The following is a 24567-nucleotide window of genomic DNA, read 5'->3' as shown; positions in this document are numbered from 1 at the left end:
CCTGCTGAATGCCAGCAAGGAGAATGCCCACCACTTATCAGTACCTGCTGTGTTTCTGGAGCGTTTCTCTCGATGGAGCTCTCATCTGCTAAACCTTTAATTTTTGTTAAAAAAAGGATCAGAACTCTCTTATTACCCAGCTACAATTAAAAGAGTCACAAAGGGAGCTGGTTTAACGTGTGTACCCTAATGCTTAGCACTTACAGAGGTCTAAAACTTTGACGGATATCAATTAATTCAAACTAACAAATAAATTATATCCAGGATACAGTCATGATGCAACCTTGGTGTACACAGGAAGAAAAAAAAAAACCACTTATTTCAATTTATTCTAATTTAAAATGTGTGAGATGAAAGCAAATTAGATTATAGGAAGTTCCTATTGGTACTATAGGCATTCACATTTAATTTCTTTTACCTTTCTCTGTCTTTAACTGCTTGTTCAGCCATTAATTTTCTTAATTCCTCCAGACGCTGTAGATGTTTCTCTTCCTGTTCCTGCCACTTGAGCTGTTTCTCAGCCCAGTACTTTTTCAGCTAGAGTTTGAACAAATACAGTAAACAGAATAACCATCATTGGCAAGCCAAGGTAGTGAGAACAAATAAGGGAAGGAAAGCATTAACTTAAAGAAAATCCAGTTATGATTTTTTTTAGAATAAAGTTTGTATTTGAGAACAGTATGGGCTAACAAAAGATTCACTAGGAGAACAAGAGGGTGTGGAGCCCGCAACAGAAACAGTAAAATCAGACTGCAGACACTAATTCAAATATAATTTTCAACTGCAAACTGAAGACTACCATTTCCATTTGCTCCTTACTTTCCTGCTCTGCCATCAGAACCTTCAGCTGTGCTGCTGAAGTGAGGGAACGTTCCTGGAGTTAAAGTGTCCCCGGTTAGCCCAAACAGCCGGATCCGTGCCAGCCCTGTTCATTTTGCCAAGGTGGAGAGCCCTGGGGAACAGGGACGAAGCTTGTCCAAAGCTGAGTGAGAAAGGCCTCGAGCAAGATGATGAAACCTGAGCAGGGAGCTTATCTGGACAGATGAGGGTTTTTGGATGCAAAACAAGGAATTGGGATTTAAAGTAAATGCTGCTGAAGTGAAACTCTGAATTCTTCATCTGAATAAATTATACAGGATTCTGTTCCTAAACCAGGGCAGTTCTTCAACGACAACTGGTGGAATTTGCAGCAAGCTTGCAGTTCCCACCTTGCCATGACATATGTTACAAATCACAGAATCATTTAGGTTGGAAAAAACCCTTAAGATCATCCAGCCCAACCATTAACCCAGCACTGCCAAGTCCACCACTAACCCATGTCCCCAAGCACCACATCTACACGTTTCTTGAACCCCTCCAGGGATGGTGACCCCACCACTGCCCTGGGCAGCCTGTTCCAATGCTTGACAAACCTTTCGGTCAAGAAATTTTTCCTAATATCCAGCCTAAACCTCCCCTGGTGCAACTTGAGGCCGTTTCCTCTTGTCCTATCACTTGTTAATGGGGAAAAGAGACCACCACCTCACTGCACCCTCCTTTCAGCAGCTGTAGAGAGTGATGAGGTCTCCTCTCAGCCTCCTCTTCTCCAGACTAAACCCCCCCAGCTCCCTCAGCCGCTCCTCGTCAGCCCTGTGCTCCAGACCCTTCCCCAGCTCCGTTGCCCTTCTCTGGACCTGCTCCAGCCCCTCAATGTCCTTCTTGTGGGGAGGGGCCCAACACTGACCCCAGGATTCGAGGTGCGGCCTCGCCAGTGCTGAGTACAGGGGCACAATCCTGCCCCGGTCCTGCTAGGGCAAGACATTCAGACAGCTCTTCACTGATGCCGTACTGCTGCCGTAAGAAGAGCACTGCAGCAGCGGTACACCTCCCAGAGTTTCCAGGGGTGACTCGAGCTCACCTCCCGAGCCACCAGCCGGCTCAGGAAGCTGACAGAGCAGGTTTTCTTAGGCACAGGAACAAGAATCACCTTCATCTTTGAAGTGCTGACTCCAGATTTTTTAAAAATACAATTTTCAAGAACATCTGAATTACACTGAAACTCAGGACCGTGACTCCAGCGCTGTGTTCCTCAGCCAGGGCCAGGTGAACCGTTCGGGTGCTGGTCACAAACACTGGAGCCACCTCAGCACAGGGTTTGCAGGGATCTCAAGTGGTCATCCGACCCCCACAGTATCACCAGCATCAGTTAAATCATTCCCACCTAGCTAAGACATCCCTGAAATACAAACCTATTTACTTTGCTCCCGAGATAACTGTTACCATTAATTTCCACCAAGTCCCAGCTGCCCTGGTTGGACTGCCAGCAGCTCTGCTCCCAAGAAGCCATCAGTTGGGTATGAGGTACCATAACCTGTAACACGGTACATGGTACAGCACACACGACTCTCCAGCACTTCTATTTGTCAGCTGCATCCACAAGCAGCTGTTGCCTGTCACACTCACAGATAAGCTTCTCTCACTTTGGACACCTGGTAGGGGCAGAGAAATTCGCGTTCCTCTCCTCTAACAGAAAAGAGCTGTTCTGCTCGCAGAGCACAATGCAGGGAACGTCCTCCTGGGAACGCGGCTCTGCAATCCCACAGCGGCACAGCAACATTTCCTGACGATGCTCCACGCAAACGAGGGCCCATGCCACACCGAGCGCAGCTTTCGGGAAGCAGTGCCTGCACGCCCTGTTCAAGCTGGTGATGGCACACAGCAGCTTTCACAGAGGCCACGACACTGTCCTCCAGGGAACTGGAAGCACAAAGCACCACGAATTGGAGTGACCCCGGCCGAGGGGCACCTCCGTCCCTCCAGTGACACGTCAGCTCAGCACACAGCAGCAAAGGCAGATCAAACGTGTCCGGTGCCACGATGCAGCACAAAAAGAACAGGAAAAGACAGAAAATAAGTTGATAGCCCCATGTGGAAGGAACCTTTTCACATGGGAGGAGAAGAGAAACAGAAATGACCAGAGGTTTGCTGTGCTTGTGCGAGTTCCCGCACCGGCGCTGAGGGACCGGGACGGGCTATTCGATGGGGAAGTGACACTGTGGGGGATTGGATGAGAAGCCTACAAACTCACGAGTGTCCAGAGAGACCGGATGGAGATCGGCTCTGCCTCTCCACCAGGAGAGCTGGGAGGCTCCAGAGGCACTGGCAAGAGCCAGGTGTGGACCAGGGAAGAGCCAGCTCTCCGTGCAGTGCGCGGCAGCTGCTGGAGCCCCACGTGTGTCTCGGGAGAGACCGGGCACCTGCCCAAAGAGAGAGCCTCCAGGGAGGGGTCACCGACCTGACCGACCACGTCAGCATCAGGAACGGCTGGAGACAGGGCAGGTGGCTGGGAGGGAGGGACATTGCTGTTCTTTTCCTCTACTGTCACAGCACTGCTGGAGACAGAAGAGAGGGCTGGGGGTGCTCCTGGCTGACCCCAGCACAGCCCTTCTCCCACCACCCCGGCACCTCCGCTGCTTCCTGCACACCTCAGTGCCAGGGCTAGGGCTGGCTTCGTCTCACAGTTTGGGGAAACCCAAAAGAAAGAAGATTAGCAGCGATTCAAAATGTATGCAAATGATAACTGTTAACACAGAATAGAAAAAACAAAGAGAAGAAGGACACATAAAATCACAATTAAGATTTTTTCAATAAGCACTAATAGAGAAACTAGGACAAAAAGCCTTTTAGTTTAGTTAATTTCAACAACTCATTTTCAGGAAGGGTTTAGACATCTGTAGAACAGGAACCTGTGTGTGAACATAAGTTCAAAGACAGAGGAATGTATTCAGGGCATTACACTCCTTATTATGTAAATAATATATACCAGTTCAACATCCGTGAGGTGACTGGATAGGATCATCATTCCTCAACTCAGTCTATGAAAGGTATCCATGATCTTACTGGTGACATGATGCTCCAGACATTTCTTGTACCCCTTTGCCCATGGTAAACCCCAGCACACCTCGGTACAAGACCTCCCCTATTTCCAGATCCAGCAGCCTCTTGCCCTAAGTGAAGCTAAGCTGACCTGTCCTACCTGTTCCAGTCATTAACACATAATAACAACAACACCACATAGTAACACAACTCATCTTCCATGCCACCTCCAGCAGGCATCAGCCATTCTCTTTTCTGCGCTGTACCAAGCATTCTGCTGTCCCCACGAGAAGGGCTGGGACGGTAGATCTACAGGGGTTAGTGCTCTCACAGTTTCTCTTTGCTGTACTTTTACTCCTTCATTTCCACTTTTTTTTTCCTCCATTCCACATGCAGGTACTAGAAGAGAAAGACAAGTTGGGACACAGCAATGACGACATACCCTGATGTACTTCCAAATCAGAAACCAAAAGAAAAGCCAGAGCAGGGCCCGGTGCCTTGTACCACCTCAGGGCTGTCTGGGGAGCCCCCTCACTCCCAACACCTACCTGACTTCTTGCCAATCGCTACAACAAGCAGAAAGAGAAAAGCTACAAAATTCACTAAAAATTATTCCTTCCAGCAAAACAAAGACAGTGTTTACCTTGAAAATCAAATTTTTGAAAAGACTTTGTGATGACGGAAGCATACAACAGTGCTGCCCCTTGTAATTCACTGACAAAACAGCATATTGTTTCTAAAATTTAAAATACAGCTGGAAAAATAGGGAATGGAACCTTTAAAAAAAAGATGCAAAAATTAAGAAAATCTTAAGAATTTTGATAACTTAAGAAAATGTTAATTACATGTTAATTATGAAGCTATTGAAATTGTACCTCGATAGTCTGTTGATTTTACAACTAAATCCGTAAAGTTCCTGCAAAGGCCTGAGACCTTATCCTACCTCCCAAAATATCGGTAATTTCTTACAGTGAAATTTACTTATGGAATCATCTCACATAAGAAAAGCTTCATAAAATGTCAATAAAAATAACTTCTGTATCATTCCCTGAACTACATTGAATTCAAGCCTCTTTTGAGATTCCAGATGAAATGGCAGTCAAAATACCACGCTCTTTGTATGAGTGACTTTGTGCAGAAAAGCCTTTAACTGCCATGCTTCAGAATAAGACATCTTCCAAACAGTGCTTATATTTCCTAATTCCCAACCTATAAGCCCATCTTTTCTTTATATCCACCATTGTTTACACATGAAGGATGTGAAGCAAGGATGGCTATAACCATATTTCTTAGAATGCTTTTATTTCTTATTGTTTGGAATACTTATGTCTATGAAATAAAACTTTCTCATTTCAGTTATTTCCTCTCTCTATTTCACATTGCCCGAAGGCTTTCTCATAACCTCTAATCAGGGGCCAGTGGATATTTCCAAAATTCCACATTCAAATATACAGGGAAAAAAAATCTTATCTGCAGTCCAACAGAGCAAACACAGCATTGGTATTTGAGATTTCACGTCATTTTACCCATTCTCAGGTTTGAAAGTGCTTGATGTACCCTGCCTAGGTCACCAGCGAGGTAGATGCGGACATCCCTTTACACGGACCTGCCACAAAACATTCCCCAGCCAAGCAGCCACAGGATGAGGTCCGCAGCCCTGTTCGAGGATCTGAGATGTGAGATACTCAAATGGAACATGAGTGCTGACCTCAAACAGCTGCGGTTCCACCTGTGCATGGGCAGAGGACGGTCCTATAGAGACAGTACACACAGGCTGAGAGAAGTGGAAAGTTTGCACAACCCAAATATTTACCCATCAAACGAACTGCTGGTGGTTGGGTCAGCGCAGCCCCACCACCTCTGCCCCTCCTCGGGGGTCCAGAGCCCCCTGCCACTACAGACACAGCGCGAGCAAAGGCAAACAAGCAGAACAAGCTGGAACAAAAAGAAAAACAGCAGCAGAGTTTATCCTAACCCACGCAGCAAACTGTCATCAAAGACAGTCTGCCCCTCTCTCTGCACCTCTGCTTCCAGGGAGAACCACAAAAGTGTCACAGTCGCACTCCAACCGAGACAACTTATACGTTATCCACACCAGTCAAAGCTTCACCAAACTCTCATACAGAAGATGAATGCAGACACCAGATGTAGACCTTCTGCCCTAATCTGTTATTTTATAACTTTAAATCCAGCATGTAAAAACAGCAACAACACATCAGCCAAGAACAAATACCAGGAAATCACATACACAATAAAGTTTTGTAACTCAATGCGCACAGACAAAAAATTTCTCTGTGCCTTTGTATAGAGGTTTACGTGAAAAAGTTCACCAACAATATCTACAATAAGCCAATTAAAGGCAAAAGGTAAAACTAATACTGACTTAAACTGAAACAAGATTTCTCTGAAAGTGCATGGCTTGCAAACACAGAAGTACGGCTTTCTCAGCTTTTGAACATGAAATGACAGTCTCAAATATTAGAGATAAATTTAAGGATAAATAAAACACATTTAATAAGGATAATACCGTGAGTTACCTGGGTCAGACTTCATAACTGAGCAGGAGATTGCACTAAAGACCTCCTGAGGCCCCTTCCAATCTGAACTTTTCTGATTCCTATGAGAAGCGAGAGCATTCTGTGTATTTTTAAGGAAAGAGAAACATCTCTTGAAACTGACTTTTGGACAATTAGTTGCAATTTTGCTAACTATGTGATTTACCATTAGTTTAACTGAGAGATTGTGCTCTGCCAAGAATATATATTTAATCTATAAGATAAATTGCAGAAAAAAGAATAAAATCAGGTGACCAAGTAAGTAGAGACATCTTCAGCTAGCAAAGAAACTCAATAGATGCAGTATGCAAACGTAGCCATGACCAAGAAGAATGCACTCAAAAATAAAATAAAATCAATCCAAAATTAGGCAGCTTTTCAAATGTCAGCTCTGGGGACTTACAGCAACAAGAAATAATGAGTCTTCATCTGGAGACAGGAAGGCTTCAGCAGCTTCAGCTTCTTTTTTGCAGGTAGCACTTTCAGCCAAGTGCTTCTTTGCAGAATTGCCGATACAGCCAAATTCGACAGTCATGGAAACCACCACCAAGAACACAATAAGCCACGAGAGCTTCTGCTCCTGACCTGCTTGACATGGCATGAAGACGTACTTCTTTGGACAAAGCGAGTAAAAGATATTTGTGTGCCATGAAGAGAGACAGGGAAATTCCAGGTAGTGGAGGACTTGATTGTCATTCTTCTGCTCAGGCAGTTTCACCCACCTGCAAGTCACTTATTTTGCTCTGCTATGATTTATTTTCTGCTTTTAGCAAGTGTTGTGAATTGTTGTAGTAACAACTTAATCAAATTTCTGTAAGTATGGATAGTTCTGTGCTTGGGTTTTTCCCCTGCAGGGACTATCACTGCAACAGACATGTGCTGACGTGAGAACCCATCCCATTCCAGGGTGCCTAACTGGCCATCCTGGAGTCCCACCAGTAAACATTTGCTCCCAGTAAGATACGTTACACAGAAACGTGGCAGACAAAGACAAGAAGGCAAACATCTAAAGAGAAAACATGATAACACATGTAAAGATTTTGGTTTTGTCCTCTTGCACAAGCTCTCTGCAGTGACACACATACTGACGTCACTCCAGCCTTCCCGGGCACCATGCAGACACTCCATCTGGAACAGCCAAGCCTCCTTTTCCTACCGCTGCTTCCAACTGCCGTGCCAGAACAGCACAGCTTTTAGTGGCCCTTCTTGCAAACATGTTAGCACGGGTAGTCCCACAGGAGCAAGAGACCATTTACCCATCAGCATTTCAACGACAAAGCAATAAGAATCTGTGATATTCTCCGACTTAGTTTTTCCAGAAATAATTCTGCAGTCTTAACAAATACACCACAGGTGAGTTGGACTCTAGGCATGCCAGGCTTCAATATAAAAACTAAACAGAAGAAGAAGTAAAGTTCTAATGAAACAGCCTCCTGGGTTTTTGCCATATTATTTAAATAAAAAGCTCAACACAAATGCATTTGTGACACAGCTTGATTTGCTACACTCGTTACATTCACCGCAGTGGGTTTCTGATTTTCTATTAAGTTGAAGTTCAGACTTATGCATCAAAGCCATTTCCCAAGCAGTCACCAAATAAGTACTGAGACTAACGCAACAGACCCCTCCGATACCCCGAAGCGGTTAATGTCACCACTGTGCTTCAGGCCCACCGTTGAGGTCCCTGTGCTGCAAAGTGCAGTGTGCTGCCTTGCGGACGATGTACCGTCGGCTCATTTGCTGCATTGCAGTATATTAACTGCAGCACTGGAAGCTTTCAGCACCTTTGCCACTTACAGATTTGTGCTTTTTAGCAAAGAGTCAGAAATCCAGCAGTGCCTCTGCGCTGATTTGTTGTGACACAGACGGTCACAGACACTCATTGTGTATGCTTTTTTTCTTTAGACATGTAATGAATTAACATAACTGGTGTGTAAGAGCAGGCAGCTTTAAAGCTAAAATGGACAGTAGCAAGACTCAACGAACCGTTTGCTCATCTCTGCACTAATACTTTACAAGAATACAAGGCAGTGAGATGAGCTGAAGATTTCAAAGGCAATTGTACACATTTACATATGTAAAAATGTATAAAAGTTTCTCATACTTTCTCTTTCTCCTGAGCTCTGCGAATCGTTTCCTGTTCTCTCTGTAGCCTTTCTTTCTCATCTTCCTTTTCCTTTTTTCTGGCAGCTATGGCAGCTTTTAGTTTTTCACACTCCTTCCTTTTTTTTCACTGCAGAACCTGGAAGAAACAGTCAAAAAGACAGTCCTGGAGCAGGCTTGTGTGGTACTGTGATCCTGCCAGACCGAGACTGGGAAGGAAACCCATGTAATCCACTTACAAGCTAAGATCTGTAATCTTGAGAGCAACACATAATCGTTTAGTGAGCACCACCCTTCCATGTGATGATGTGCAATTCCCAACTGACTGGCACAGTATGCAATAAAATCCCCTATAAAAAAATTTTAAGCAAAATTTCCAAAACCGTCTCAGCAATATCAGATCTTAAATCCCCCTTCAGTGCTCACACTCCCAATAACGTGTAAACGTATTGATGAGCCTACAAATGGAGACTGCCAATGCTAACGGAGCAGAGCCTGCTGGCATCCCTCAGCCCCGGCATTTCCCTAACAGCCCTCGCTTCCAACCAGCGCTCTGCGGGACTCAACCACCTCCAGTGACAGACACGTCACCTTCTGCCAGCTTTCAAACTGTGCAAAGTGAGCCTAGGATCCCTGCCGCCTGCTCAGGGGCTGTGACTGGTGCCTAGGACGGTGCTGTACCCGACATCCTGCTCCGTGGGCACAGAGCCACCAGCTGCAACCCTACCCGGAGCTCCCACACCACCAGCAAAGCGCAGGAGGAGCACAGCAGGGACCAGCTCCCAGCAACCCTCATCATGGGCATGGTCACCTTCTTAACAAACACATCAGGGATGGGATGGACCATTCACCCCAACGTGCCAGAAATCCCCTCTTGCCATATTCCCGACACAGCGTATGGGTTAGACAAGACAGCCCGTCCTCAGGACGCGGTCACGGGCGGCGAGTTGTTCTCAGGGCTCCCGAGAACACTGTTCTCAGCCCGTGCGGGTCCCGGTCTCCTGGGGATTGGCAAGAGCAGCTGTACACTCATCTTTTTAGGATAACTGATGTCTCCTTTTTGTTGGCTTGTCAGCTCTTCTGGCACTGGGTTTGTCAAGTGCTAACAGAACTCTGTTCCTCTAAGGAATCAGCCTTTCAGCCACTTTTCCTCTGGTTTTATATACTACAGCAAGTACATTACTACTAATATAGGATTTTTTTTTTTCCACCTTTACTGCATTTCACTAGGTGTGTGCACAGACTCATTCCTTTTGTCTCCTACAGCCTGCGTTTAACAGTTCAATGCCGTTTGCTACCATACCCAAGCATAAGCATTAACTGGTGTGTTTTCACGTTGTAATAAAAACCACTGAGTTTCGGGGTTCTTCAAGCAGCTTTCATTTACACTGTGACTCTCTCAGAGTACATACAACTTTTCCCAGCTTCAACTCCAGCCCCAAAGTTAAGAATTACGATTTAGCTGAGCATTAAACTCTTTTTAACCTCTTTTCTTCCATTTTTGTACCTATTTCTCACTGGAGCCCTGTTCATAACTGTGTTTCACCTTCTGAAATCTCTTTTCTCCTTTCTAGAAAAAAAAAAGTTAGGAAACAGCCATCTTCACCAATTTGATGTTTTACAGGAAGAGAGCAAAGGCTCGGGTCAAAAATTATCCTTGCAACTAGGAAAATGTAGGCAGCCAGGAGAACCAAGGCACACGATCCTCAAAACCCAAACCCCGCTCCTTCCCTGCTCTCCTCCTCACTCGGAAAACGCTGCTGATTATTTTATGGGGCAGTGTAGGAGGAACAGGGATAAGTTTGTCCGTGCCAGCAAGTATTAATGGCACTGAATGAATGTCAAAAAACGTAGTGGGATGGTTTGCAAGGAGGGAACAGAAACGTGTGCACATGGGAACTGCAGCTGGGTGTGGACACTTGGAAATAGGCAGGAGGGATCAGTACACACAGACGCTGCACCTGTCCGTGTGTATTTGAGTGTAATGTAACGGCAGACAGCACAGAATCAGCTGTTTTTCTTTTAGATATTCTTAGAAAATTCTTTCAAACTGGAATTCAGACTTGTACACCATGGAAAGAAAAATTAAAACTGTTGCTGCAGTGTTCCTTAGAACAGATGTTACTCTTCAAATATGACCTTTCTCACCAGAATTTTGAAAATGTTCCCTTCACAGGATCTCATGTATATAATAATAATAATAACAAAACTGTTAATGAAAGACATACTTGGTAGAGCTTCTTTGGCGGTGGTAAAACTATACCTCCATTCCTAAGAAGCAAAAACCACACCCGCCCTTCAGCCCCTGAAATCCCTTAACCTGCCAGTCCCAGGAACGGGCAGTTTCTGCGGGAACTGGGGAGCACACCGAGCACTTGGGGGACTCACAGGACACCTGTTCTCTGCCCAATTTTCTGTTAATTATAAGCCACATATTAACATAAATAGCCCTTAGACTTAAGAACTGTAGTATAAATAGTTCTAAACATCTGCATTAAAAAAAAAAATCTCATTTTTTCATAAAAAATAACTAAATATGCCTGGTCCCACTTGAACATATACTGTGTATGAATCTTTACCTTAATTTCCTCAAAATAGGTTATTAAAAGAAGTACTGTGCAAAAATTTTTGCTAACTAGTAGGTTTCCCCCCACAGCAATATCACACTTTTGGTCATCCCAAACACAGTAATGAATTCAAGCAGTATGTTCCAAATAGCTTCCAAATTTGTATTTAATGACGCAATTAATCAAGACTGCCCCATCACAGCACAAATACCTTGGGCCCTCTCACCCAGGCTGTGGGAGATCCCCAGGCAGCTCTTTATTCTGTGAAAAGGAATACGAAGCCATGTCTGCGGCTACAATCGTTCCAGGGTGCAGAAGGTGGAATCGGAGCAGCTGGGGCTGGCAGGGACCTCTCCAGACCATGGAGGCTGCCCGCCCGCCTCGAGCGGGACCAGCTGGAATGTGTGTCCCTCTTAACGAACACAGCCAATTACCATTTCAAACACCCAGCTGAACAGAAACACAGAACAATCATAAAAACAGAACGAGGGTTACAGGAGATGACCATCCCAGCAGCTCAGAGGCTTCTCGATTTTTACAGGACATTTACATCTCCTGGAGCTTGGCTGTAACACCTGAACGAAGCCGCTCCCACACCCTGACACTGGTAACAGAAGGTCTTTGTCTAAACAGACATTTTTTATTCAGCAATTCTGACAGCAGCCTGCTCATGCATTTCAGCAGTTTAGGAATCTAAATGCTGAATTGTTTCAGTTACCCTTCACTTGCTACACTAATAAACATAAGGAGGAATGTTTTGAAAATGGATGTGGAAGAACATGCAATCATTTCCACCCCACTGTTGGACCAGGCTGAAGCCAAAACGTATGCACCAAGCCTTTCGATTCAGGTCAGATCAGCACTGGGGCACAATCTGGATTTTCACCAGGTTTCATACAAACGAGGGAGCATAAGCAAGCACCAAACATACAACTTCACCCAGCTGCCACAGCGTTATCCATGCAGCGAGGCTCCCCGGGCAGAACTGCTGTGCCAACAACACAGTGCCTATCTCCACCACCTCCTGCAACGCTGCCTGCACCGCCCTAAGCCACGCCTAAGCACACCCATCTACTCAGCAGATGGAATCTGCTGTCCGTTCTTATCTAGCTAGGTTTTTTCGAATGCATAAGCCCATTGCCAATCAAGAAAATGGGTAATAGGAATGACAGAAGGAAGGGAAGTTTCATTGTATTATACTTTCCCACAACACCCATTTATCCTTTTCCGTAGGCAGCACATGAAGGTAGTTCCCATTATCCCTGCCCCTCCACGTTCCTCTAACCCATGCCCTTTCACTAAGGCAAAGGAGGAGTCACTTCCTTTAAAAAAATGATTCAGAATTGCAACAAAAAAGGAAAAATTGGTACAACACAGAAAAGCACTGTTTGCAAAATATTTATAAAATGAGATTCAGTGGGTTGGCATTATGCCGTGTCTTCCCCACACAAAGAGTTAAAGCCATACAGGATAAAATGTTCTTAACAGAGCTGAGCTTAATTGAAGTGTTTTATTATGTAAGAAACAACAAAAATTGGGAGTTAAACAGCTGATTCAAATGTCAATACATTTCCCTTGTTAAAGCACATTTAGCACGGAAACATCTTCCTAGTCCCACAGCCTCAGCAGATTTTGTGGGCCAGCCCCTGCCTGTACGGGGAACTTCTCCGGGGAGCACCGTCCGCAGAGGATGGCAGGGGCCAGAAGGGAAAGATTCCCAAACCAGTCCCCTGTCCCTACTGTCACAGGAGCAAAAGCTAGGAGCTAGACTATCTGAACTCGTGATAGCAAAGGATAGGGTGGGCTGCCTCTAACGGAAACCCAGCCTGTGTCTGTACTGACCCACAAACTACTCTGCCCTGAGTGCTGGTACAACACATGGTACCGCGAAAACCCAATCCTAGCCGAGAGCCCATGGGCACTGCTGCAAAAAAACCAACAGCAACGGGCAGGCAGTGGAACTGAGCAGAATAGTTGAGGAATCTCTGCAGCATGCATTTCCAAACTTTTAATATTTTGCTGTTTAAAGCAACTGCCTGATGCTGAATTTCCAGCACTCCTACAATTTAAGCTTTTCAAGAAAACCCACTGTATTCATCAGGTTTTTCCTCCAGAGGTAGATGCATGCAGATCAGAATAATAAAAAAAAATTCTGAACAATAATTCTGATTCACTAGGGCAATAATCTGGGACCACAGAAAGCACAGAAAGTTAATGTGTTCTTGATTGCATTCTTTCGTTCCTACAAGTGCCAAATCAGAAGGGTAGGGTTTACTGTGTCAACAGTAAAGTGTTCTGTTTCAATATTTTAAAAATCCTAATAGTCCAACTAATATTGAGAATACACTGAAAACTGGATCTCCTATTGCCTGTTTCACAAAGCAGCTTACATTTTAGCATACAAGCGCTGCCAACATTAAGTTCTGAAAGTTTTTAATTACAACTGGCATTTCAAGTACATTTCACAGCTCATGTATTATTAGAGGCGCTTTTACCAAGTGAATTATTAAATCTCTGTGCTAAACAGAATGAGTATATACCCATTTTCAGCTCATTATTTCAATATTGCATATTAAAATAATGTAAAGTACACTACAAACTAATTAAAGCAATGAATTACTTCTTTCACTCTAACATCTGCACAGTAATAATGTATTTACCGTGTACTTAATGCTACAGATACATCTCTTTTTAATGACAAAACAATTTTTGAGAGACTTTCCTTGGGAATTCCCATTAAATGGGCACATGGAAACACAGCACCACGTCAGGCTTTCTCTTTAAGCAGTACTGACTCCCAATATAAACAATCTTAAAGCTGCCTTGGGTGACAGGAGCATTGGCATCAAGCTCCTGTCATAGCTGGGTAAATAGGAACCCAGGACAGCCGACTGGTGTAGAGAGGGTCTGCGCAGTAAAGGTCGTGCAAGGAGAAAAACCAGCCTTTGAAAACTGAGGCAAAAGCACACCACAAAGCAAAAGGATATAAAATGACTACACAGAGCAGCACATCCGCATTCTCACAGGCTACGCTGTGCTACACAGATAGAATAAGCTGCTAGAATTCAAGTTCTACACAAGAATTCCCACTAACGATGTGATAAAGTCAGTGCTGTTTGTCATTACTAAAGGCATAAAAATGAAATCCTCTGATATCCCCACCCTGATTCTCTCTAGCTCATTCTTTCACCCTTATAAAATGACCCAATCCCAATACACTTGCAGAAGCTCCCAGAGCTTTATTAACCTCTGCAACACTTCTGCACATCTTTCCTTATTTTTATTACGGTTTGGACTTTTTTTTTGCTTCTTCAAACTGTTCATGACTGATTCTAAGAAGAGATTCAAATGCTACTTAAAGGAATTAAGTATAAAAAGAAATCCTAAGCATAAAACAAGGAATCGCAGAATGCCTCTACATACATTTGTCCCAGAGTTCTCGCTGGCTGTTCTGCCTAGTGGGTAGGAAATCTCATCCACTAATCGCCATGAAGTGTTATTTCATGCTTCACAGCTGGGACAGCACGGGCTGCCTGAGCTTAGTTATATGGTGCATGTCATCTGTGCCAAAAACTGGCATACACAGCAATACAATTCCTATTGTGCGGCACAGCTCCAGGTTAGGCTACTGAGGGCACCCTTGAAAACAGAGAACAAGTTCAGCAGCTTTTTGGCTTGTCCAGATAGCGCCCAAGTAGTCATTGAGAAAGATGAAATAAGCTCTGGAAAGGAGGAGCACCAAACAGCATGGAACCTGCATCCACTCCCTTTCCCTGGGATTCCTCAGGCTAACGCCCTAAGGCTTTCCTACGGCTGCCTACACTGCGCCCATGGGAAGCGCAGAAGAAAGAGGAAGCTTGGAATCAGCAGAGCCCAGAAGCACAGCAGGAAACATCCACAGTTCAGGCAACATGACTGATCTGCTTCTGTTGCCAGGACAAGGCTGGATGAGGCTGTGAGCAACCCGGGCTGGTGGGAGGTGTCCCTGCCCATAGCAGAGGGTGGCACTGGATGATCTCTAAGGTCCTTTCCAACCCAAACCCTTCTGTGATTCCATGACTCGCTCCTCTCCTCTCTTACCCTCCTTTCCAACATCGTCGCCACCTTCTCTTCCCAGCTTCTCTGCCGTGTTTCTGCTGCAGTATGGAACGGAGTGATCCCCTTTATGGTAAGTCAGAGATACCCCTTCATTTCTCCAGATGTAAGCCACAAGGCATAGAGGGGAAAAAATGCCTCTTACTTGCAAGTTTGTATTCAAACCATGTCAGCCGTGACATTTTTCCTTCATGTTTTAAGATAAGGACTGCAGCCTCAGGAGGAGTTGGTGACCTAAGGAATTCTGTTTACAGAGAAAAGGCCATTTTAGAGCATTTCTAGTGTGTCCTGAAAAACAGAACTAAGGAAAACAGATGTAAAAGGTGATCAAGTGATAAAAAGTTATGGGCTAAAGGAATTACAGGATTGCAACATCAGGTCTTCAGTAAGGATATTCTTCTCCATTCAGTTCCTAATGGACACATCATCCAATCAACGAAGATGATTTAATAAACTTGGCAAACTTCTTATTGCCCCACACAAGAGAAGGTCATTACTTTTATCTACTACAGAACTGGCCAAAGAGCACAGTCAAACCAAGATCACTGCTAGATTAACACGGAAAACTCATTAAAAGGTGACTTTCATTACCAGCAGAGTAGCCTCTTCACTTGCAATATAGCTTAGTCGTTAATACTTTAGGTAAAAGTACCACATGCTGATCTATGTCTCTTGCTTGAGCAACTCCCTTCCATTCTAAGGTGGAAAAAAGGGAAAGATTTTTTAAGAAAAGAGGGAAGGAAATATAAAGGAAAATAAAAAATTAAAGACCTAGTCTCCCATAGAAGAACAAGGATTCACCCAGATAACTTCTACTTAGGTTAATAGAAGTTAAGCACATAAATCCCACTTAGGTTAATGGGATAATAAATCCCTTAGACTTAAATATTTTGTGAAGGAAATAGGACAATAGAAGTCTCTGTTACAAAACTAAAACTATTTTTCTAAGTCACTGATTATACAGAAATGTCTATTCCATGACTACTAAAAAGTAGTACATTTCATTTAAAACAAAAAAATCAAACACATTTTCAAATTTACCTGCATTCACCCACAATTTCTCATTGCAAAGCCACTTCGACTGCTCAAACTTTTCAGACTTTCTGCTAGGGACTAGAAGGAAGGAAATGAATGCATGGTGTAAGACATTTGCATCTCCAGGACAGAATTGCTACAGCTTTTCCCCAGCAAATATGAGCCTCCACAGGATTTGCACAGCAACCCCGACACTCACAGGAAGCAATGGCTGGAACGCGCTTTGCAGATGGTTTGGGCATGCATGAAAAGTAGGAAATTTGGGAAACACAGGACCTCCTGGTAACATATGCCGATGTGCAGTAGTTTCAACAGCTCTCAGACACGCAGCACTCACACCACAGGTACTGGAGAGTAGATTTATGCTGGTGCAGCGGCCATCTCGGGGATTTCTACATTTCCAGTGAATAACCCATTTGCCAAGACTTTGGAAGTCACAGACGAATTTTGCCCCAACAAAGCTGACATCTCCAAGGAAACTGGGATGTATAGCAGACCTGTTATTGATGTATGATTTTCAGTTGATAAAATAAGAAAAACCCTTGCACTAATGAAACCCACCACACATTGAAATATAAAATATTAACAGTGTTATTCTTGGAAATAAAATAAGACTAGAAAGTGAGTGCATATATTCCTAAATTGAAAGATAATGAGATGGGTGCCTCAGGGTGTGAATACTAGAGCTTATAAAAGGGAAAAAATTAAAACGTATATTAAGAACAGTTCCCTGGAGTCTAAAATACTACAGGCCAGGGGGAACTTTGTTAAAACAATCTGAAAAAGCCATAATTTTTTAAGTTTAGAAAGTCTGAGAAAGTCCTTTTTTATAAGCATCATATATATTGTTTTCCTTTCCTCCTGTGTCTGTAAGCTCATGAACTGACATGAACGTTTGAAACAGCAAACGTGTCACACCAGCTGACTGCAGAGGAAAGTTTGGGTTTACGAGGGGGGGCTCCATATTAAATATCACCATCAAGTAGAGGTATAATTTGCAAGAATCATTGCTTTTTCCATGTGTTGGATGATATGCTGGTGTTAGCAGCCCAGAGAGCTGCGGCGATGAGTTCCAGCAGGTCGGGCAACACGCCGATGAGACGTCCTGCTGCCTGTGCTCTGGGGTCCAACGCTCAGCATCCTGCTGGTCCTCGGCTCCACGACAAACATGAAGCATTCAAAACCCGTGCTGACACCTACTCCTGAGCACAAAAACCCAGCACCCCTGTAACCGACAGAGGCTATAGGGCAGCAAACACTCTAAGGCAGCAGGTCGCTGGGCAGTCCAGCAGCCAGAACGATGCTCGCTTTCCCTGGGGACACGGCTCAGCTCTGTTGTTGTGATGAAGAACTCATCTGTGACTTTTACAGAGTGCAGCACCTTCGGAGACCACGCAGTTAATGCACGAAGTTACTTATTACATCAACAGGTATTGACAACAACATAAACCACTGTGATAGTAACAGAGGATGGTCTGAAGCCTCCCGTAACTTTCAGCCCTAAAAACCTGTTCCTTCTCCTCTAGACTGGGGATTCCTCTACCCTGAAAAGTTCTGAACAGCACCTGGAGGCACGCCCGGACTCCGGAGCATCCTGGATGACAAACCGCAAACGGTACAAGCTATTGGTGTTCTGCTGCTCACCACCTGACACAAGACCTGTGACAAATTCAGTATTAGAGCATTTGGCAATGGGATAGCTGAGAAATAACACCCTTGTGAGTTTGTTAATCTCAGGAGAGAGTCTCTCTCTGGCTGCGATTAGAAGAACAATGGAAGCTCACATCCCTGGCAGGTTTTTAACTGGTACTCTCCAGCAGCTTGTGCTCCGCAGGCTACCTCAAAGAGACCTGCAAGAAATAATGGAGAAAAGCAAGGCTTCCGGGATTAGGATGAATTTTGTTGCACAAAACCATCCATACCCACCTCTAGAAAATGTTTAATTTGAAAATTAGAAAGTGGTTCAAAGTAGCTGTTTCGATCAGTAACAGAACTGTAGATGTTTTCTTCAGCTATAGAAGTGTTTAAATCTGAAAAAGGAATGAGAGAGCAGCGTTTGAGCATAGTCCTCTGTCATAATCTGAAGAGTGAAAACATACTCATTGCTTTCTGATAGGAACCTCAGTCACCAGGGCAGGATCGATACCTACAGAACCCGTGAGCCAGCACAGGACCAGCTTTAGTTCCCCGGCGCTGAAAGCACATCACAGCATCTTTGCTCAAGGCCGTGTGTGAACTGTACTTTTCACAGCTTCTCCTTGTTTTCCTCTCTTCTCAGAACATCTTTCTGTTCTTGACAGCAGGAGTGTCAACATTTTATTAACGTGTTTAAATATTATGTCGGCTTAAATATTCACATGCGCGAAACCTCAAGTAAGCCACATTTCTGTTTACAATTACTTAGCTAAATCTGCTGTCCTGTTACATACATTACTATCTCTTCTACTTCCTCCTGCAGTCGTATGAAGAGCTCCTTTGATCCTTCACTACTTTTGCAAAATGTTAATGCAAATTATTTTCCTTGCCTGCGGTGCCACTTTCCTAGCTGAAGAAGGAAGATAATCCTCCTAAGAACATAAGGTTAGCAGGAGCTGTCTGCTGGTCCAGCTATCCATCCTCAAGTAATTTTGGGGATCCCTGGACAATTTCAACTTAAAAGGGATGGGTGAAAGGAAAAAGCAAGGAAAACTTGCAGAAACAATCTCTGTATGTGCTTCAAGGTTACTGCATATGAACTTTATCTGACCCAAAAGCCATGTAATTCATCAATGCTGTGCTGACATCAAGCTAATTAATCCATGTTTATTAGCTCTGGCTTAAAACCATGCTACTGAGTCAGAGTTGGCGAATTATAAAATCTTACATATTTGCTCACATCTGCTTTGGAGAAATACTATAGCATGGTACAGCCCTTAAGTTCACCACACACTTCCTGAGTATCTGTATTTAAAATTTAGGTTATTAAAACTTTTTAGTATTTCTCATATCCAACAAATGAGGAGGTCACCTCAGTGGTGAATAAGCAATGCTTCTGAAAAAGAAAACTCTTTAAAATATGCCACTATTTAAATTGGTTTTTTTTTAAGTTTCCTGCTAAATTATCAGATTATAGTACAAGTAAGTAGATTTGATACCTATCCAGATGCCTTTTGTTGTTTAAATTCAGGCGTAATGTTTCAGTGTTGATCTCATATGGCAGTCAAATAATTCAAATCATGGCTACATGCGGAACAGAGAGATACAACTTTTTTGCGCTGAGATTACTGACACATCCTTTCTTCTCATTATACACGAAGGGAGAAGGAAGGCAATCTGCAACATGCTTTATATGCTTTGCAATAAACCAGTTCATCCCACCCAACTCTTTTCCTTTTGAAATTCATTTATCTTAGTGTCTGCCAGGATAAGGAATGCAAGAGTTGCTCTACAAAAATTCACAGTGTGGTGCAAGAGATTTTAGCACTGGAGTGGGGATTAACCCTGGAACACAAAAGGATAAAAAGGAAAGATTTAAGGGAAGGCAGGCACACAGCTTTATGCCGAGGAATAAGCAGCCCACCCTGTGCATCACACGCAGGAGACTCCGCTGTCCTTTCTCTACAGCCTTGCCTGGAGCGTCCTTTTAAAGTTCTTTTATATGAAGATGGAAAATACTGGATTATAAAATATTTTAAGACAAATTCAATAGAAAAATAATGTTTAGAATGCACACAGATACCTTGACTGAATTTCTCCGTGTATCACAGCGAGTACTCCGGTCCCCCAACAGCAGCTGGGAAGCAGCACCCTGCTAACCCTTCCCAGGTATCGTGCTCTCACGTTACCCCTTAACTAGCTTGTGACACAGAAGAATTTGCTTCTCTGTGTTGTTTAGAAAGAGGAATTTTACACAGGGAGAAATGTATTACACAGCACCTGCTGCAGGAGGGTTGTCCCCCCGGTATAAAGCACTCCAAGCAGGAGAGCCTTGGGATCACCCGTTGAAGCGTCACCCCCATGTGTTTGGTGGGTTTGGCTTTTTGCAAACAGGGGCCCTACAGATATGTCCCAGAAGCATTTCCTCTTTCAGAATGCAGTGTATCCTCACTAGTACCATCATTCCACCCTTGATTTCACTCCGATCTCTCCCACACAGCCTCATGATTCATTTCACCTGAGCTTCCCGAGTTGTTTCAAAATTCCTCCTTAGAGACTCCGGTTTCTGTCACGGACACACATTCATCTCCTGTGAGATGGAACGTGGAATAAGAATTTGAAAGTCCTTTCCCCAAGTAAAACCCACTACAAACATTATTTTAACTTCTCTGTTGCTTTACTTTTAATTGTTACCCCCTCTCGCCAGGCACAAGGCCCAGTCTCACTGACGGCACAGCTCTAAATAACGTATTCGTCAGTCTGTTTGCTACACCTTGGCTTGCTGGTGACAGATTAAAAGAACGATACAGAAGTTAGGTGACATTGTGGTTATTGCAGTAACAAAGAAATGCACAACCTGTCAAATAGGAATATTTTCTCTCTTTTGCATTGCTCAATCTACTACAATTAGGAGCAAACTGATTTTCACACACAAAGAAAAACTCATTTGAAAAACCCCACAAACTCCAAGCAGCATAGAAATTTACAGAAATTTACAGAAAGGTATCCCTTTTAAACCTAATCAGTAAAACAGGCTAACTGGCTTACTGGCTGGAAGTTAAATGGAAGGCATCCCATTCAGAGTCTAGCCTTCTCCCACTGGATGGATTAAACAATCCCTTTCAATTCGAATGTATTGCTGCATATTCTGGCTGCAAAATGGATCTAATGATCCTTTGCATTTCTAGAACTGCTTACATATCTCGCAGTGTGTCTGTGTCATAACTTCACTTTGCAGCTGAGGTAAATAGATATCTACACGCCATGACGTTCTCTGAAACCTGCTGGTGTAATGAAGGAGATCTCTCTCTCTCACATTCAGGGTGCAAACTCTTCACAGGCATACCCAGTTTACTATACAGCTAAATCATGCTAGCAACTCCATTTTCCCTCTGGTAAGGTGATACGAGTAAGATTTCCTTATCCTAAACTTACTGAAATGCAAAATTAAGTCAACTAATGGCCAAAAAGAACAAGTGGGAGAACAACCCTAATCTCTGATTTCCAGCTCTACACTCACTCCCCTAGAGACAGATTCACTTTTTACCCCATGTTATGACTCCTCGTCAGCAGAGGGATTAATCAGTGTAAATTAACTCACTAGACACCGGACAGCTGCCAACAGCCGCATTCCCCAGGATGACATTCTGTAGCTGCACGCTGCAGAAGTGTCCAAAGACAAGTTTGTCAAATGAACTATCGCTGGGTAAAGGATGAGTTTTCAAATGCATGTACCATCGCATCCAAACAAAACCATGGATACATTCAGAATAATTTCTTTGAAAAACAGCCAGCTCCCTGCCCAATTTCAACTTCCTTCCTCTAGCCCGTTCAGCTGCAACGCTGATCGAAAGGAGGTCACAATGGTATCCTTCTTTAACGAAAAAAAGCACCTGCCTCAGTCCTCTTTTCTGGGAAATGGGCGAATTGTTTTTGTTCAAACGTTCAACATTTTAACAAAGCCACCTTTGAAAGCAGCCCTCGAACAGTGTAGGCCTAATGGGTTCAGGTTTCAAACAGGTCCAGGTTACTGGAGACAGGAGGTCAGAATCCGCAGGGCTTTCAGACAACGTTCGATGGATCAGGGAGAATCTTCAGCTACATGGAGACAAGTGCTCCAACACTTGCTTGGTACTTTTAGTTGGGAAGAAAGAAAAAAAAAAAAGAAAAAAAACTGACTTAAATTGACAGTTCTGGAATAAATGGCCCTTCCACCTCTAGTTGTGCAGGTATGGGATACACAGTAATTCCAGAGAGGGAGGCCTAGGTTAAAAAAAAAGAAAAAAAAAAATAATCCAACCCCCCTCCGCCCCCAACTCCAGAGAACCTCTCTTCACTCCACTGCCACAGGAGTTAGACTGGGGTCCTCCCCCCTTAGCCAAGCCCCAGGCAGTTTCTAACCCTGAAGTGTCCAGATTCAAACCCTGCTATGCCAGATGCTCCGGGAACAGGAGACAGAAGGGGGCTGTATTGTTACTACAGTAAAAAACCAGCCCCAACACCAACATGTTCATCACGGACAGGTCTTACTGTGGTGGTCCACTTGTAGAAAACCAAATCAAGTGTTCAGTATTTTGCTGAAAAGTAAGGATTCAGCAGAGATAACGCTGGTAAAGTGAGAATAATGCTCCAGGTATGCTTCAGACGCTCATTTCTGTGCAAGTGGAAAATCACAGAGAGCCATTTAAACAAATCTTGACATGTCTTTCATGCCCAGAAACGTGACTCCCCTTACAAATGCCTTAGGCATCAACAGCAAAACACTTTCCTCTTGTTTCCACGCTCCTCCCATTTTATTCTATTCTCTTACCAAAAAAACCTCAGGAATTTTTATCTTTTTTCACCTCTTAACACAGTAAATCACCTTTCAGAATATTGCGACACCTCCATAAGAAGGGCAAACAAGTTATGGGATCCATTTCTTCAGGTCTTAGAAAGCTTTCTTAAACAGAAGGGAAGACAGATATTCATGATTTCTCTGAAAACAGACTAGCGTTAATCTAAAAAACTGGTGGTAGTGAGGATGAATGGAATGTTTTGCTTTCTCTTCTGATGATTCTAGTGTTAAAAACAATTATGAACTAAGCCCCAGACAGTATAGAAATCAACCCCACTTTGTTGAGGAAGAAACAGAAACAAATATTTTGTGATTTGCCAATGCTACAAAGAAACCCAAGGAATATGATTGCAGACTTTTATTCCTGTAGCTTGCTTACAGTCTCTCATATTGTAAACTGCAGAACAAATCTCGTCCTTCCATACTGAAAACCAGTTCGAACTCTTTGATGGTGCTCAAAATCCATCAAAATAAATGTGACTGCTGTTTATGAAGAGGTTGTACCCACAGTATGAAATTCATCATAAGGCCTGAAGTGTGCTAGGTAACCAAATTCTTAATCAAAAAAAGATAAACTAAGCTCAAGAGCTGGTTGAAACACTAACAAGGATCCCTACTGGTGACGAAACAGAGCATCTTCAAAACCATTTGCATGTCAAGCTTCACAGACATTCTGATATCTCTGCCAACAGATCATAGTTTGCTTTTTTCCCCTAACTGCCCAAAACAATTCAACGAGGCCAGTAAAAACAGGATGATGACAACTAGCTTCAGTTAGTTTTCCTTCACTTAAACATGTCATTTCATATGGAATCTACTAGTAAAGAAAAGATTTGCCTGTGGTAGATTTACAACTGAACCTACCTTTGCTTTCAGATCAGCACAGGTCTCCTGCTGCTTTTGTCTGGTACTCGCCAACACTACTGCTGCCTCGTGAGCAGCAGAGGCTTCAGCAACAGTCATCGCTGCCTTCAGCAGAAAGGCTTTTCTAGCTTCACTCCAGTTTAACATCAAGACTCTGCGCTGGTTCCTAACGAAATGGTAGCGATCCCAAGCTTTCTCATTAACAACCTAAAAAAGTAAAGTATTCCAAAAGGGTTTTTAAATTTAGAATTTTTAAATTTTACATGAACCTTCAGAGAATTTGGGAGACCCATTAATAACAGCTATGCTTAAAATACACCTACACCGTACAAAGCACAGAATTATTTAGCCCAGTTCTCACAGGCGAAAGTTCTGAAATCCACAAGAACTTTATTTTTGGTGAAACTATGCTGATTATCAGTACTCCTTCACTGTCACTCCTTTGCACAAGGCACTCCTCAAACACAAGGAGGTGGATGGTCTAAAAATACAGGCAGAGATAAAAAAAGACTCCTACTTTACTTATGACATCCTGAAGTGTTCTGGCCTTGAAATGGGTTTCTCTATTAGCTGCTACGTGCTTATTCACTGTGGAGCACAAAAGGAGTCGGCAATCAATTTGAAGGCATTACGCATATAAAAATAGCCTCTCCCTGAGAGCAGGAGATAACTTTCCACTCTTCTTGCTATATACATGCCACAGACCAATTAAAATAACTATTCCTAGACAGTGCAACAGTGCTATCCATCCTTATAAAGAATAAAAATACCAAGAGAAGCAGAAGAGCATGACATAACCATAAAACCGTATAGCAAAAGGAAAGCTAGGAAACAGATTTTGTGATGTTGGCTGAGAGAGTACGTGGAACTACAAAATCTCCACAGTGCTTATTTGAAGAAGTAACAGGTGTTCAAGTTCACGCGTTTTGAAGACAGGGACATCCCTTCCTCACTGTGCAGAATAAAATTTATAATTAAGAAATCTTAAAATAAAAAACTTTGATAAACATTTTTTAATACA

The 24567-nt window shown here is 43.4% G+C and overlaps 1 protein-coding gene across 1 annotated transcript in view; it reads right to left on the bottom strand.

The window, feature by feature from the left end:
• The window catches only part of CCDC148 (coiled-coil domain containing 148), a 44365-nt gene that overhangs the window by 7556 nt on the left and 12242 nt on the right, over positions 1-24567 (bottom strand). The window contains 3 exon segments of the mRNA XM_010076544.1: positions 419-537; positions 8515-8652; positions 23547-23753. Of these exon segments, the coding sequence (XP_010074846.1) occupies positions 419-537; positions 8515-8652; positions 23547-23753 (464 nt within the window).

The sequence above is a fragment of the Pterocles gutturalis genome, unplaced genomic scaffold (genome assembly GCF_000699245.1).
Source record: "Pterocles gutturalis isolate BGI_N339 unplaced genomic scaffold, ASM69924v1 scaffold36773, whole genome shotgun sequence".
Taxonomy (NCBI): Eukaryota; Metazoa; Chordata; class Aves; order Pterocliformes; family Pteroclidae; genus Pterocles; species Pterocles gutturalis.
The sequence above is the reverse complement of the archived record's forward strand: the minus strand, read 5'-3'. Positions and strand labels throughout refer to the sequence as shown.